At 45.3% G+C, this 17709-nt stretch overlaps 1 protein-coding gene across 1 annotated transcript in view; it reads right to left on the bottom strand.

Annotated features, from left to right (window-relative positions):
- Positions 1-17709, bottom strand: part of mcm10 (minichromosome maintenance 10 replication initiation factor) — a 109491-nt gene that overhangs the window by 85943 nt on the left and 5839 nt on the right. The window contains exons 4-6 of the mRNA XM_086010867.1: positions 13092-13217; positions 12135-12275; positions 6505-6691 (exon numbers count right to left, since the gene is read on the bottom strand). Of these exons, the coding sequence (XP_085866993.1) occupies positions 6505-6691; positions 12135-12275; positions 13092-13217 (454 nt within the window). The remainder of the gene's footprint in view (positions 1-6504; positions 6692-12134; positions 12276-13091; positions 13218-17709) is intronic.

Raw genomic sequence — 17709 nt, 5'->3', positions numbered from 1 at the left:
CCGGGATTCTTCTCTTTCAAAAAGGAATTCCAGGCGTCCCTGGAGGTGAACGGCAGGCGCGTTGGGTAAGTGCAGATCGGGGGCTTGCACGCGTGGCAAGACCCCGATCCGAATTTCTGCCCCATTACATTTGGTTCCCTCATCCAAATCGATGATGAATTCCCTCCCTAAAGCTCGCTACCTCTCTCTCTTCCTTTAAGACGCTCCTTAAAACCTACCTCTTTGACCAAGCATTAGGTCATCTGCCCTAATAGCTCCTTTTGTGGCTCGGTGTCAAAATTTTGTTTGATTACGCTCCTCTGAAGCGCCTTGGGACGTTTTACTATGTTAAAGGCGCTGTATAAATACAAGTTGTTGTTGTTTACTGACTCTGCCGGCCTTCCGTTAATGCCAACTGCACGTCGAAACTACTCTGTTGAATGTGAAGTGCACTGGAATGTTTGCAGAAGGCACCGTATAAAAGCAAGCTCTTTCTTTTAGTGCATAGTGCTCCACCTAGTGACTGTGTGAACTGGCAACGCTGGAAACACTCGGCAGGCCATATTACCTCACCGAGCCTGTTTCCGCCATTCAATAAGATCATGGCTGATTTTTTATTTTATTCACAGGATGTGGGCATTGCTGGCAAGGCCAGTATTTATTGCCCATCCCGAATTGCCCTTGTGGGGCTTGCTAGGCTATTTCAGAGTCAACCACATTGCTGTGGGTCTGGAGTCAGACCGGGTAAGGACGGCAGGTTTCCTTCTCTAAAGGACATTAGTGAACCAGATGGGTTTTTACGCCAATCCGGTAGCTATATGGTCACCATTACTGATACTAGCTTTTTATTCCAGATTTATAACCGAAGTGGTGGGATTTGAACTCTAGTCTCCAGATTACTAGTCCAGTAACATTACCACTATGCTACTGTTCTATCTCAACTCCACCATCCCGCAGTATCCCCATATCCCTCGATTCCCTTAGTATCCAAAAATCTATCGCTCTTTGTCTTGAATATACTCATCGACTGAGCATCCCTCTAGGGTTCCAAAGGTGAAGAAATTTCCCAGTTCAGTCCTAAATGGCCGACCCCTTATTCTGAGACCCCTAGTTCTAGACTCCCCAGCCACAGGAAACATCCTGCCAACATTGACCTGTCAAGCCCTCTCAGAATTTTGTTTCAATGAGATGAGGTCAGTCAGAATCTGTGGAGAGAACAGGTACTGACTGAGCAGCTGAATGTTTCCAGCATTTTCTGTTTTTGTTTCAGATGTCCAGTATCTGCAGATTTTGCTTTAGAAAGGTTGTTCAACCCAATACCCCAAAAGCGATTGGGTCATTCTACAAGTTTCCTACAACAGAAGCTCCATTATCTGCAGTCTAATTGTCCACCTTCCCTCACCAGACAAAGCTGTGTGTCAGATGTTGCCTTGGACCAATCGCCCCTGCCTGACATAATTCAAGTAGTCCAAAATTAAAATTCAATTCATATTATTTATATTGTACTTCTGTTCATTTTAATACTCAAGTTATTGCTGGACCATGCACGCAAGACCAACATTTTGGCTTTTAGTTATCAGATTACAACAGATAGGAGTTCCACAATAATGATAAAAGCAGATATCCAATTTTAAGAGCATAATTTTTGTAACTGGGGTATTCTTTAAAAGAAATGTTGTCTGTTTTCTCTCAGGTTAGTTAGTATACCTGCTCTCCCCACAACCCTCCTTAGATGAGGTGGAAGGGCCTGCTAGCCTGCAGTGTGTACCATCATAGAAACATCGAGTATAGGAGCGGGAGTAGGCCATTCGGCCCCTCGAGCCTGCTCCGCCATTCAATGCGATCATGGCTGATCATCCAAATTCAGTACCCTGTCCCTGCTTTCTCCCCATATCCCTTGATCCCTTTAGCCTTAATATATCTAACTCCTTCTTGAATATATTTAATGAATTGGCCTCAACTGCCTTCTGTGGTAGAGAATTCCACAGGTTCACCACTCTCTGGGTGAAGAAATTCCTCCTCATCTCTGTCCTAAATGGCTTACCCCTTATCCTTAGACTGTGACCCCTGGTTCTGGACTCTCCAGCCATCAGGAACATCCTTCCTGCATCTAGTAGGGTCTTGAACCAGCATGAGGGGGAAATGGTAAGGAGTAAAATGCCGTCCAGTGGGCACATTCCTTGGGAGTGATGAGGAAGACTTTTGGTTTGTTACTGCCTAGAAATATTGATGATAATAGATCAGGACTAAGGCAAGGAGATCATGGCTGAAAGATCAGGAGTGAGACCCACTCCACCTGGGCATCCTTCCTGCATCTAGTCCCGTTAGAATTTTATAAGTTTCAATGAGATCCCCTCTCATTCTTCTAAACTCCAGTGAGTATAAGCCCAATCGACCCAATCTCTCCTCATATGTCATTCCTGCCATCCCAGGTATCAGTGTGGTGAATCTTCGCTGCACTCCCTCCATGGCAAGAACATCCTTCCTCAGCTAAGGCGACCAAAACTGCACACAATACTCAAGGTGTGGTCTCACCAAGGCCCTGTACAACTGCAGCAAGACATCCTTGTTCCTGCACTCTAATCCTCTCGCTACAAAGGCCAACATACCATTTGCCTTCTTAACTGTCTGCTGCACCTGCATGCTTACCTTCAGCGACTGGTGCACAAGGACACCCAGGTCTCGTTGCACTTCCCCTTCTCCCAATCTATTGCCGTTCAAATAATAAATCTGCCTTCCTGTTTTTGACACCAAAGTGGATAACCTCGCATTTATCCACATTATACTGCATCTGCCATACATCTACCCAATCACCCAACCTGTCCAAATCATACTGGAGTTTCTCGGCATCCTCCTCACAGCACACACGCCCACTCAGCTTTGTGTCATCTGCAAACTTGGAGATATTACATCTAGTTCCCTCGTCTAGATCATTAATATATATTGTGAATAGCTGGGGTCCTAGCACCGATCCCTGCAGCAACTCGCCAAGGCTTCTTTGACAGCACCTCCCAAACCCATGCCCTCTACAAGAACAAGGGCAGCAGGTGCATGGGAGCACCACCACCTCCAAGTTCCCCACCATCCTGACTTGGAAATATATCGTCGTTCCTTCATCATCGCTGGGTCAAAATCCTGGAACTCCCTCCCCAACAGCACTATGGGAGCACCTTCACCACACGGACTGCAGCGATTCAAGAAGGTGGCTCACCACCACCCCCTCGAGGGCAATTAGGGATGGGCAATAAATGCTCACATCCCATGAATGAATTAAAAAACTGACGGCCATTAATGTCTCTTGATGGCTCACAGAGGCATGCTATTCACAAAGAGAATAATTCACCCTCAGATAACCCGGAGATGCTCCGGTCAAGTAGTTAACTCACTTTCCTAGTCATTGAGCTTGCAGGGTAATCTACTATAGTATGCACTAATGCCTAGGTGCATCTTTCTAAATTAGTGAGTGAGGGTATGAAACTTAACGAAGGCCAAAATGTGGATGTTAATATTCACAAAGACATTCTGGATTATTCACTGATTAATTTTAGAGAACAATCATTGAAAAAGAGTAACTTTTAATTTTTTTTAATTCATTTATCGGATGTGGCTGATAATAAATACAATCCCATAAATGAATTATCTGTTTGTGTGATTTTAAGGGTAAAGTGTTAGATCCGGGTATCTTAATGTTTGTCCTTCAATAATCACACAAAAGACTGCAGGGAACGATCAACAGGTGTTTACTGAATGAGGGTTCAAAACTGCTGGTACTACAGGATACAGGAGCTGTAAAAAGTAGTTCTCCCCCTTAATACATACATTACAATTCCTCCCCTTTTAGATTAACAGTACCATAACACTCATTTAACAATTAAATATCAAACTAATTACAATTAACACTTTTAACATGCAACATTAACTGAAAATAGTCTATTTATAAATTCAGTCTTTGGGGAGGCTTCCTGATTCTTTCTGGATAACGCCTTTCCCGAGTGTCTCGCTCTTGGTGCGGAGGCGATTCTAACACCCTGTCGTCAGTTGATTCATCAGCTTCCAATGCTATAGGGTGATGCATCACACGCCAACCGAATTGGTAGTGCTGGGTTGAAATGAGCCAACACCTCTTTTGATGTGATCAATGCTTTGCTCTTCTGGAAAGCTCGTTTACATTTGTCACTCCACTTCCATGGTACCCCCGTTTGCAGTAGGGTGTTCAGTGGGTGTAGTACTGTAGACAAATTCGGCAAGAACTTATGGTAGTAGTTCACCAGCCCGAGGAACGACCTCAGTTGTGACACATTTTCCGGTGCTGGAGCCTTGACTACTGCCTCAATCACTTATGTAACCCCTCTTCATCAATAACGTGGCCACAATAAGAGATCGGCTTCTGGAAAAACTCGCATTTGTGGCGATTAGCTCGGAGCCCATATTCCTTCAATCTAGTGAGCACCTGCTCCAGGTTGGCAAGGTGATCACTGTCATTTTCGCCCGTGACCAGGATGTCGTCCAAATAACACTGGGTCCCTGGAATCCCTTGCAGGACTTGTTCCATTGCCCTTTGCCAAATAGCCAGAGCTGATTCTACCCCGAACACCAGCCGGTTGTATTGGTAGAGACCTTTATGAGTGTTGATCGTGAGGTACTGTTTCGAGGCTTCTTCTACCTCCATTTGCAGGTACACCTGGGCCAGATCAATCTTAGTGAAGCATTTCCCTCCAGATAGCGGGGCGTAAATATCTTCAATCCGTGGAAGCGGATATTGTACAGCGTGAAGGACTGGGTTCACCGTCACCTTAAAGTCCCCACAGATGCGAACCTTCTTTGGTTCCCCAGGCGTATTACTCAACGACCTCTTCATTACAGGAACGATGGGTGTAGCCCACTCGCTCCAGTCTACTTTGGACAGTACTCCTGAACGTTCCAAACCTTCCAGCTCTGCTTCGACGGCTGGGCGGATCGCATAAGGCTGGCCTTAAAAAACTTTGGGCTTGCATTTTCCTCTATTTTGATCGTCGCTGTTATGCCTTTTAGTGTTCCGAGTCCTTGCTGGAACACTTCTTGTGCGTCAGTCAGCATTTTTGAGTCGTCCAGGTGTGACGCGTCATCCTTTTTGGCATCTACAGTCAGTGCTTGTATGGAATGCCAATCTAGCTGTATCTTCCGGATCCATTCACGTCCTAGTAGTGGTGGTCCTCCATCTGGCAATACATATAGGTCCATTTTTGGTGTTTCCTTGCCGTTATATATAACGTTCACCCTTATTTTTCCTTTGGGGTAGACTTTTTGCCCCGTGTACGGCTTCAAGACAATCTTTGTATCTCTCAAGGGTATATGTGAGAATAGCCGCTTGTAGTCCCTTCGGTTTATAACTGTTAGGGCTGATCCTGTGTTCAATTCCATTTTCACTTGGACTCCCGCTATCTTGAGCGTGACCCAGAGAGTTTGGTGATCCTCCGTTTTGATCACATTATGTAGTTTCAGACAACCCAGCTCCTTGCTTCCGGAGTCTGTATCACTCTTCTGTTCGTCTGAACTACTCTCCGTCACCTTATGTACCTTCTTGTACTTCTCCTGTGGAGATTTCTTGCTGCTGGTTTTCTTTCCCGACCTGCAGACTCTTGCTATGTGTCCTACTTTTCCACACTGTCTGCACACTTGGTCCTTGAACCAACAATCCTTATGGTCGTGTGTTGTTCTGCCGCAGCGATAGCACTTCACTGTTCCGTATGACATTTCATTTGTGCCATATTCTTGCGGTCTCCGTTGTATCGCTGCTACTGCTTCATGTGATACTGCAATGCTGAAAGCCTTGTCCAGCGTAAGATCCTTTTCTGATAGAAGCCGTTTCTGGGTTCCTTCACTTTGAAGCCCACACACAAACTTGTCCCTTAAAGCATCTGCTAGTCCCGTTCCAAACTGGCAGTGTTTTGATAGCTTGCGCAGTTCCGTTAAATACTCAGCATTACTTTCATCTTTATGCTGGTTCCTTTTGTGAAACTTAAATCTTTCTGCTATCAGCAGCGGTGTGGGGTTTAAGTGGTCCTGTAGGATTGACACTATGTTTTCAAAATCCTTTTCTACTGGCTTCTCTGGGGTTACTAGGATTCGTAGTAAGCCATACGTTTTTGCACCCATTGAATTCAACAATACCAGCGCTTTCTCGTCATCTGGCACTTCATTCGCCTTGCAGTATACTTCTATGCGTTCGACATATGTCGTCCAATCTTCGACTTCATTGTCGAACGCTGTGATACTGAACATCTCATTGTACTTTACCCTTAAAATCACACAAACAGATAATAAATACAATTAAAGTACTGAATGTAAATGTTGGGAAATGTGTTAACAATCCAACTTTATTTACCATGTTGTCTGGCTACCTCAAAAGACCACAGAGGGCAGAGTCAAACACAACTAGCTGATAAACTGGAGAAATGTTCCAGCAGCACAGAAACCTAACGGAAGAAATACTGGTATCTAACATTTCAAAAAGAAAGCAAGTTGCACAGAACCCAATTACTGTACCTTAGCCTCAAGCCAGAGAATTTATCCACAGCTATGTCAGAGTTCGTAGCCCTCGAAGTTCCTGGCCTTTCACAATCTCTTGCCGTTGCAGAAAGTTTCTGGAGCGATGTATTGGGTTTGTTGCTGGTTTTCGGAGGCGGAAATGGCTGCCCGCTTCCAGGTCGTGTTTGGGTGGGACTTTTTCTCTCTGTCCAAATGATTAAAAAATCATATTTCACAAAATGTAATCATACTGGTCTCTTGCTATTAAACTGATAAAATAGACACAACATACATTACTTTTGAAGTGAAATGCTCATGATTCCCAAAGGCAACCACCCCATCATTGACAGAGAGGGTTCAGCGCCCCCTCCACCACAATAGGGTTTCTTGTCCTGGAGAGTTTCCCCTACAGCAGGGTGTGCATCTCTCTCGCTGCCTCAACAGGACTCACTTCTCCCCTCAAAAGGTTCTCTATCCACCCTCATCAAGGGGGTCTCTCTCTTTTATAGAAACATAGAAGATAGGAGCAGGAGTAGGCCATTCGACCCCTCGAGCCTGCTCCGCCATTCAATGTGATCATGGCTGATCATCCAAATTCAGTACCCTGTCCCTGCTTTCTCCCCATACCCCTTGATCCCTTTAGCCTTAAGAAATATATCCAACTCCTTCTTGAATATATTTAATGAATTGGCCTCTACTGCCCTCTGTGGCAGAGAATTCCACAGGTTCACCACTCTCTGGGTGAAGAAATTCCTCCTCATTTCTATCCTAAATGGCCTACCCTTTATCCTTAGACTGTGTCCCCTGCTTCTGGACTCCCCGACCATCGGGAACATCCTTCCTGCATCTAGTCTGTCCAGTCCTGTCAGAATTTTATAAGTTTCAATCTTTCAAAGTTTCTAAACTCTAGTGAGTACAAGCCCAATCAACCCAATCTCTCCTCATACGTCATTCCTGCCATCCCAGGTATCAGCCTGGTGAATCTTCGCTGAACTCCTTCCATGGCGAGAACATCCTTCCTCAGATAAGGCGACCAAAACTGCACACAATACTCAAGATATGGTCTCACCAAGGCCCTGTACAACTGCAGCAAGACATCGGTTAGATCACTTAATTTCAGTGGACCACACTAATTTAAGGTCAACGCACTAAAATAAAAGATTTTGAGTCCGGTGGTAGGTTTTAAATAGTCGATTTATTGCAGCACTGATTTGCACTGTTTGACTTCCTTTGTTGTACAAACATGTTCTAAAATGGCTGGTTCATATACAGCATCAGATTACAGCAAATGCACCCACCCCTTTACTACCATTGGCTCAGCAGCATGCATGCAGATCTATGGTTGGTTCAGCTACATCGGCCGACCTGACGTTACCACACTGTGATTGGATCTCTGGTGCATCACCCCATTCCTTGTTCTCTCCAGCAAGCAGTCTTACACGTGGTCTTGTTCTCAGTTTAAGCATAATCAGCACTTTCAGTCATTAGTTTAATCATATTAAAATCTGTTATTAAAAAATATATATATATATCCCCTAACAACATCCTTGCTCCTGTACTCAAACCCTCTTGCTACGAAGGCCAACATACCATTTGCCTTCTTAACCGCCTGCTGCACCTGCATGCTTACCTTCAGCGACTGGTGCACAAGGACACCCAGGTCTCGTTGCACTTCCCCTTCTCCCAATCTATTGCCATTTAGATAATAATCTGCCTTCCTGTTTTTGCCACCAAAGTGGACAACCTCACATTTATCCACGTTATATTGCATCTGCCATGTTTCTGCCCAATCACCCAACATGTCCAAATCATCCTGGAGTTTCTCGACATCCTCCTCACAGCACACACGCCCACCCAGCTTTGTGTCATCTGCAAATTTGGAGATATTACATCTAGTTCCCTTGTCTAGATCATTAATATATATTGTGAATAGCTGGGGTCCAAGGACCGATCCCTGCGGTACCCCACTAGTCACTGCCTGCCACTCGGAAAAAGACCCGTTTATTCCAACTCTTTGCTTTCTGTCTGCCAACCAGTTCTCTATCCAAGTCAATACCTTGCCCCCAATCCCATGTGCCTTAACTTTACACGCTAATCTCTTATGCGGGACCTTATCGAAGGCCTTCTGAAAGTCCAGATACACCACATCCACTGGTTCTCCCTTATCTATTTTACCAGTTACATCCTCAAAAAATTCCAGTAGATTAGTCAAGCACGATTTACCTTTTGTGAATCCAATTTACCTTTTGTGAATCTCTCCTCCTACCTAAATAGGGTGCCTCTCTCTTGGCTCCCCACAGGTTTGCAAGAAGTTCTTGTTTTCTCTGCTTCTTTCCCCATCCTCAAGAAGATGCTTCTCCCTTGCATTCCACCGTCCCCGACCCCCACCAGCCCCCCCAAAAAATACATGTTTTTTTATCTCCATTTCATGGCTTGCAGCACAGTTGAAACATAGGCCCAGATTTCCCCGGAGACAGGTACATCAATGGAGTAAAGACTTTAACTACATTCTATCCCTCAATTAACATCACTAAAAAAAAAGTCATTATCACATGGCTGCTTGTGGGAGCTTGCTGCGTGCAAATCGGCTGCCGCGTTTCCAACATTACAACAGTGATGTAGGAAACAAAATTACACTTCAAAAAAAGTACTTAATTGACTGAAAAGCACTTTGGGACGTCCGGTGGTCGTGAAAGGCACTATATAAATGCAAGACTTTCTTGCCTAGAAGATACTATTGTAAACATTAAGTGAAGCACTACACTAAGCTTTAATATATACTAAACATATGCAGCACCTCGCTACTATACTAATACAACAGGACACAGAAGTTTCTATACAACAGTGCGCACTATCTAGTATTGCCGACGACGCCACCTTCCACACCAGTGCTTCAGACATGTCTTCCTTTTTCCGCAACCGAGGAATCCCCTCTACCGTGGTTGACACTGCCCTCGACCGTGTCAGTTCTATCTCCCGCACCTCTGCCCTCACCCCTGCCCCTCCCTCCCGGAACCACGAAAGGGTTCCCCTTGTCCTCACCTTTCACCCCACCAGCCTCCACATTCAACGGATCATCCTCCGGCATTTCCGCTACCTCCAAAGTGATCCCACCACCAAACGTATCTTCCCCTCCCCTCCCCTTTCAGCATTCCGCAGGGACCACTCCCTCCGAGACACCCTAGTCCACTCCTCGATCACCCCAAACAGCCCTTCCTCTTCGCCTGGCACCTTCCCGTGCAAGCGGAGGAGATGTAACACCTGCCCCTATACCTCCCCCCTTCCCACTGTCCAGGGCCCCAAACACCCCTTCCAGGTGAAACAGCGATTTACTTGTACTTCTCGCAATCTAGTATACTGTATTCGCTGCTCACGATGCGGTCTCCTCTACATTGGGGAGACCAAACGCAGATTGGGTGACCGCTTTGCGGAACACCTCCGTTCAGTCCGTAAGGGTGACCCCGAGCTTCCGGTCGCCTGTCATTTTAATTCACCGCTCCATTCCCACTCGGACCTCACCGTCCTTGGCCTCTTGTATTGTTCCACGGAAGCTCAACGTAAACTCGAGGAACAGCACCTCATCTTCCGATTAGGCAGTCTGCAGCCTTCCGGACTCAATATCGAGTTCAACAATTTCAGATCATAAGCTCGGCCCCCATTTCATGTTCTCTTGTAATTGTTCCACTCCTTTCCCCCCCCCCCCCTTTCCTTTTGTTTCTCTCTCACACCTGGCAGCTATCTTTTGCCCTGCCAGTACACTTTACACCTAATCCCAGCCTATTACCATCTCGTCTAGCTTCTAAGCTCTTTTACTTCTTTTGTTTCTTTTATTCTTTTGTCCGATCGCAGCCCTGCCTCCGATCTAGTTTCTTTTCTTTCCAGTTTTGAAGAAGGGTCCAACCCGAAACGTCAACTCAAATTTCTCTCCACGGATGTTGCCTGACCTGCTGAGTTTTTCCAGCATTTTCTGTTGTTATTTCGGATTTCCAACATCTGCAGTATTTTGCTATCGATCTAGTATTGCATAACGTGTAACGGATGCGCATATCACTTCCCTCATTTTATTTAATTTTAACACGCCGATGTAATTCATTAAATTACGAATTACAGCATCAGCAATGGTAACCAATAATGAGATTAACTGGCGAACAATCGCATTCCCGCAGTTTGTACGCCTGTGCCCAATTCCATTTGGATTGCCCAACTTTGCCTTCAAAAAAAATTTGTCTTTTTGCGATTTAACACACGGTGCTCATCCGCAACTACTGACCCCATATTAATCTGCTAATAATACCGTCATGAGAATCTGAGCAAGACACTTGTTCAAGTTGGGATACGTTTGGAGCTGCAATTCTAGGTTTAAAAGAAAATGATCTGCCGAGACTTCAATAGTAAGCTGCTGAAATGTGTGAGGAAATGTTATCTTTACAAAAATAACTAAAGAACAGAGGAACTGAAGGGAAAGGGTTGTAGTGTCACACAAGCTATTAGAAATTACACAGCCTTCCTATTTCATTGCTGTTAATCATAGTAAATTACTTTTCAGATGTTTAAATGTGTCCAAATGGCTCCAAAATAACACTGAATTTGCCAATTAATAAGAGTAATAGCTATTACTGCCTCAACCACCAGCACATTTTGAATAACTAGTTACATTAGTAACTACTTTGCATCTTAAAAAGAGCTACACAACCTTGATTTTGTCCCTTGAAAAACAATGTAAAAATAATTACCCAAAATACCTCACTTTTTAAACAAGGTTTCCAGAGCACGTGCCCAGGCATCTCTCAGCCGTGGGTTTTTAAACCAGGTTTTTGCCTCTCCCAGGCGATTACGCGGCTGCTGGTGGTTAGAAACATAGAAGATAGGAGCAGGAGTCGGCCATTCGGCCCCTCGAGCCTGCTCCGCCATTTAATGAGATCATGGCCGATCATCCAAATTCAGTACCCTGTCCCGGCTTTCTCCCCATATCCCTTGATCCCTTTAGCCTTAAGAAATATATCCAACTCCTTCTTGAATATATTTGATGAATTGGCCTCAACTGCCTTGTGTGGTAGAGAATTCCACAGGTTCACCACTCTCTGGGCGAAGAAATTCCTCCTCATCTCTGTCCTAAATGGCTTACCCCTTATCCTTAGACTGTGACCCCTGGTTCTGGACTCCCCCGCCATCAGGAACATCCTTCCTACATCTAGTCTGTCTAGTCCTGTTAGAATTTTATAAGTTTCAATGAGATCCCCTCTCATTCTTCTAAACTCTAGCGAGTATAAGCCTAATCGACCCAATCTCTCCTCATACGTCATTCCTGCCATCCCAGGTATCAGTCTGGTGAATCTTCGCTGCACTCCCTCCATGGCAAGAACATCCTTCCTCAGATAAGGCGACCAAAACTGCACACAATACTCAAGGCGCGGTCTCACCAAGGCCCTGTACAACTGCAGCAAGACATCCTTGCTCCTGTACTCAAACCCTCTCGCTATGAAGGCCAACATACCATTTGCCTTCTTTGGGGGCGGGGGGGGGTTGTCTAACCATGACGCTTCACACATCACGACTACATGGGGCAGGCCTGATGGTCCAGATGGTCTTTTCCCGCCCGTACGTATATAAATACATGTTCAATATGCAAGAAGCATTAGATCAATTACCCGCTGTTGGATTTGTAGATTCGCGGGCTTTGCGTGGCTTGGTTTTCAACAGACTATTTTTAGGACCTGACGAGGGCATACTCAGAGCTTCCTGAAAAGAGTTGCTTTCCTTTATATTCTGTGAAGTACGTGCAGCTTGTCCTGTTCAAAACACACAGTTAAAACAAAAAGATAAAATTAAGGAAATAAAAAGCGTCTATTACTGGAACAGTGAGGGAAGTTACGAGAACAGGTGCATTGAAAGCCCACGGTATTCCTGACTAGAGTCCGCAAGAGCAGTTTTCAGCAGAACAAATGCAGGTTATGCACGCACACACTATCAGAATACCAACTACTCTAACACTAGTATATTGGTATGCTGGGTTAATTCAGTGATAAATCCCACTGTTACATGAACTGGCTCTGATTTGGAGTAAAGAAACTGCACCATCTAAACTATTAGGTCAAAGTCTGATTTCAGAAAATGTTGATTTTGCTGCAAGCAACCTCGAAGTCACATTATAAATTGAGTATGAACTTCACAATAACTCACGAGAATTGATCTTTCAAAATGCCTACCAATACTAGGTGGGGACGTATAAAAAGATCAGAATCAAACCAGAACAATAAAGTTGGTTGCCAGTCACATAAAACCCACATGAAGGCTGCGCCATTCCTATCATGAGCTTCTATTTACAATATCAATTGTGTAACATGGCACATCCTAATACCTGCACGCAATTTCAAACCTCCAGCTCGAAAGTACTGCAAAGTATTACCAAAAAACCCCAAGTTTGAAGTCCGCATCTACGGGGAGTATAGCAACTTCAGTGATGGCTCCGTCCGGAATAAAGATACATCAGGTGTCTAGAACCTGAAACAGTTCAGCACCATTTCGCTCACTGTTAAAGCTCCCTTTAAATGAACCACTCAATAAATCACAGTGAAATCCCTCAGTGTGCCAGTGTGAATCCATACCCGGTGCTCTCAGCTTGTTTTCAGGTGAGCCTTTTCCAGAATGGACGATGGATTCCTGGCCATCTGCAACTTTTGTCAACTGCCTCTGTAACCTTGCCATCTGCTCCTTCATCCGTTCCAGTTCCACTATGGAACAAAAAACACAAAGATACTTAGGGAGGCACCGAGTCCCTAACCACGTAGGTTTAAATAGCATTCGATCTTGAAAAAGTCTTAGTATTTATGGATTGATCATTTCTGCCCCCTCAATGCAACAAAGCAAAAAAACAATTCCATGCGTCCACGGAAAAGCCTGCCCATGACAATTCCGCACCAGTGGCAGAGTAAAAATAACTTCACAATTCTTGCACATGATACAGGCTTTTAAAATCACCCATGTATATGGGATAGTTCTTTGTAAAGATTCAAGAAACCCAGAAGTTTTCATAAAGCTCATTTTGCCCCTGGTGTTCGTTCCTTCACAGGCACAGCATGTGCACTTTCTTCAACACATCCGATATTCAAAATATTCATTGGCGCAAGCAGAAATTTTGCTAGTCTCTTTTAAAAAAAACAAGAAATTGGTGTTCTCACAATTATTTAAATCAGGTAGTAAAATTACAAAATATATGTTTGACAGATAAATACATTATTAATGCATTTATACAAAATGTTAAGTTAAAACATTTTTGTTAGATCGGGTTAGATTCAAAAATTGTGCTGGAAAAGATTATATATTTTCAGGATACATACTATTTACATTTAACATACAATGCTACAAAACAGTATAATTGCAGTAGAAAGAACTTGGTACAGTTTGGAATATTTTTTAAAGATCCAAGGGGCTTGATCTCATGGTTTGTCGTACTATCTGATCTCTTCATTGTGTTTCTGCCTTGTAACACACTCCAGTCTATAAATTATCCTGTACAGGGAGGTATTGCTTCAGTTGTACAAGGTATTGGTGAGACCACACCTGGAATACTGCATACAGTTTTGGTGTCCATACTTAAGAAAGGACATACTTGCTCTCGAGTCAGTACAAAGAAGGTTCACTCGGTTAATCCCGGGGATGAGGGGATGGACATATGAGGAGAGGTTGAGTAGATTGGGACTCTACTCATTGGAGTTCAGAAGAATGAGAGGCGATCTTATTGAAACATATAAGATTGTGAAGGGGTTGGATCGGGTGGATGCGGGGAGGATGTTCCCGATGATGGGTGAAACTAGAACTAGGGGGCATAGTCTTAGAATAAGGGGCTGCTCTTTCAAAACTGAGATGAGGAGGAACTACTTCACTCAGAGGGTGGTAGGTCCATGGAATATGCTGCCCCAAAAAGCTGTAGAAGCTACATCATTACATAAATTTAAAACAGAAATAGACAGTTTCCTAGAAGTAAAGGGAATTAAGGGTTACGGGGAGGAATTTGGACAGGAGTCTAGGTTCGGATCAGACATGGCCCGGTGGGTAGCGGAGCGGGCCCAGGGGCCGTGTAGCCTGATCCTGCTATTTCGTGTGTCTAATTCTGTTAGATTCAGGAGATGGTTCTGTGATAGTAGATTGGCAGTTAGGATCAGATCAGCCATGATCTTATTGAATGGCGGAGCAGGCTCGAGGGGCCGATTGGCCTACTCCTGCTCCTATTTCTTATGTTCTTATACTTAAACGATTAAAGGACAAATCTGTCCAATACCAGTAATTTTGCTAACTAAAGATTATAGCATCTTTCTTTTAAAGGCGCTTCTGGTGCTATGCTTGGACATCCTCTGTCCCCCTAATTCATAAGAATTAGGAGCAGGAGTAGGCCACACGGCCCCTCGAGCCTGCTCCGCCATTCAATAAGATCATGGCTGATCTTCGACCTCAACTCCACTTTCCCGCCCGATCCCCATATCCCTTGATTCCTCTCGAGTCCAAAAATCTATCGATCTCAGCCTTGAATATACTCAACGACTGAGCCTCCACAGCCCTCTGAGGTAGAGAGTTCCAAAGACAGCAAAAACAGCTGAGCACACTGGATACAGCAAAGGCTATGGGTCCCGACAGCACCCCGGCTGTCATGCTGAAGACTTGTGCTCCAGAACTAGCTGCACCTCTAGCCAAGCTGTTCCAGTACAGCTACAAGACTTGCATCTACCCGACAATGTGGAAAACTGCCCAGGTATGTCCTGTCCACAAAAAGCAGGACAAAGCCAACCCGGCCAATTACCGCCCCATCAGTCTACTCACAACCATCAAAGTGGGAGGGTGTCGTCGACAGTGCTATCAAGCGGCACTTACTCACCAATAACCTGCTCACTGATGCTCAGTTTGGGTTCGGCCAGGACCACACGGCTCCAGACCTCATTACAGCCTTGGTCCAAACATGGACAAAAGAGCTGAATTCCAGAGGTGAGGAGAGAGTGACTGCCCTTGACATCAAGGCAGCATTTGACCAAGTGCGGCATCAAGGAGCCCTAGAAAAATTGAAGTCAATGGGGATCAAGAGGAAAACTCTCCACTGGCTGGAGTCATACCTAGTACAAAGGAAGATGGCTGTGGTTGTTGGAGGTCAATCATCACAGCCCCAGGACATCACTGCAGGAGTTCATCAGGGCAGTGTCCTAGGCCTAACCATCTTCAGCTGCTTCATCAATGACCTCCCCTCTATCATAAGGTCAGAAGTGGGGATGTTCACTGATGACTGCAGTGTTCAGTGCCATTCGCATCTCCTCAGATAATGAAGCAGTCCATGCCCGCATGTAGCAAGACCTGGACAACATTCAGACTCGGGCTGATAAGTGGCAAGTAACATTCGCACCACACAAATGCCAGGCAATGACTATCTCAAACAAGCGAGAGTCTAACCACCGTCCCTTGACATTCAACGGCATTACCATCACCGAATCCCCCACCATCAACATCCTGGGGGGGGGGGGGGGGGGTCATCATTGACCAGAAACTTAACTGGACCAGCCACATAAATACTGTGGCAATAAGTGCAGGTCAGAGGCTGGGTATTCTGCGGCGAGTGTCTCACCTCCTGACTCCCCAAAGCCTTTCCACCATCTACAAGGCACAAGTCAGGAGTGTGATGGAATACTCTCCACTTGCCTGGATGAGTGCAGCTCCAACAACACTCAAGAAGCTCGACACCATCCAGGACAAAGTAGCCCGCCTCACTCCCTCCACCACCGGCGCACCGTGGCTGCAGTGTGTACCGTCTACAAGATGCACTGCAGCAACTCGCCAAGGCTTCTTCAGCAGCACCTCCCAAACCCACAACCTCTACCATCTAGAAGGACAAGGGCAGCAGGAGCATGGGGACACCACCACCTGCAAGTTCCCCTCCAAGTTACACATCATCCTGACATGGAAATATATTGCTGTTCCTTCATTGTCACTGGGTCAAAATCCTGGAACTCCCTCCCTAACAGCACTGTGGGAGCACCTTCACCACACGGACTGCAGTGGTTCAAGGCGGTGGCTCACCACCACCTTCTCAAGGGCAATAAATGCTGGCCTTGCCAGCGACGCCCACATTCCAGGAACGAATTTTAAAAAATCCACAACCCTGAGTGAAGAAATTCCTCCTCATCTCAGTCTGAAATGGCCGACCATTTATCCTGAGACTGTAACCCCCTAGTTCTAGACTCTCCAGCCAGGGGGAAACAACCTCTCAGCATCTACCCTGTCAATCCCCCTCAAAATCTTTTATGTTTCAATGAGATCACCTCTCATTTTCCTAAACTAGAGTGAGTATTGGCCCAATCTACTCAATCTCTCCTCATAGGACAACTCTCTCATCCCAGGAATGAATCTGGTGAACCTAAATTCACTCTATCCCTGCATGTCTTCAGCACCTTACCTCAGAAGACGTTACCCATTAGCCTAGGAGGTGATTTATTGACTGACATTATGTGGAATTATTAGTTTGTCAATGTGGCTGTAGCTGCCAGTAGAGAACATTGCAGATTATTGTGTTTTCCTTAGCACAGTTTTTCAGTAAGCCAAAAGGAGAAAGACCAATGAAAGAAAGTTGCTTACTAGTTAAAAAAGTACTACAGGAAACTTTGGTTTATCCGGAGGTTAACTGTCCGAAATGCTCGAGCCACCGGCAAAAATCAGGAGCCGTTTCGTTCGTTTTTTTTCTTCTTTTCGTTGCTTTTTTTTCTCACCAGTCAGGCTCTGCAAGGTCTCGCTGAAGCTGTTGCTAAGCTACAGAGACGCTTGCAAGGTACGGCCGACTGTTTAGAAGCTGTACAGGGTTTGTTGCCAGATACGGAGCTCAAAATCTCCGTATGTTTCAACATTAGCGCTGGTTTGTCCGGCAGTTTTGTTGGGACGGCAACAGCTCGGTCCCGTCGGTGCCGGATAGCACAAAGTTTCCGGTAGTTGGGTGTCAGCCCGAACATTTGTCTGATACAGAATTAGGCACGTTAGCCAGTGAATTCAAGAGATTATTCCCTAATCAGGTGCTCCCGATGAGGGGTGGGGCTCTTGGAGCGCTAGTCAGGATAGCAAATGGCCCACAGCCCCTGATTTTTCCCACCCAGTTATCCTTGTAAATGCCTTTCCTCACCAGGAGCGCCTGACTGGGTGATCCAGTCCTGTCGAGTTTCTTGTGTTGTTGGAGCTCGACACCATCCAGGGCAAAGC

Source organism: Somniosus microcephalus, chromosome 17 (assembly GCF_052327205.1).
Source record: "Somniosus microcephalus isolate GS21.2 chromosome 17, FLI_Smic_1.0, whole genome shotgun sequence".
In the NCBI taxonomy this organism is placed as follows: Eukaryota; Metazoa; Chordata; class Chondrichthyes; order Squaliformes; family Somniosidae; genus Somniosus; species Somniosus microcephalus.
Note: the sequence above shows the minus strand (reverse complement) of the source record. Positions and strands in the feature narration are given on the sequence as shown.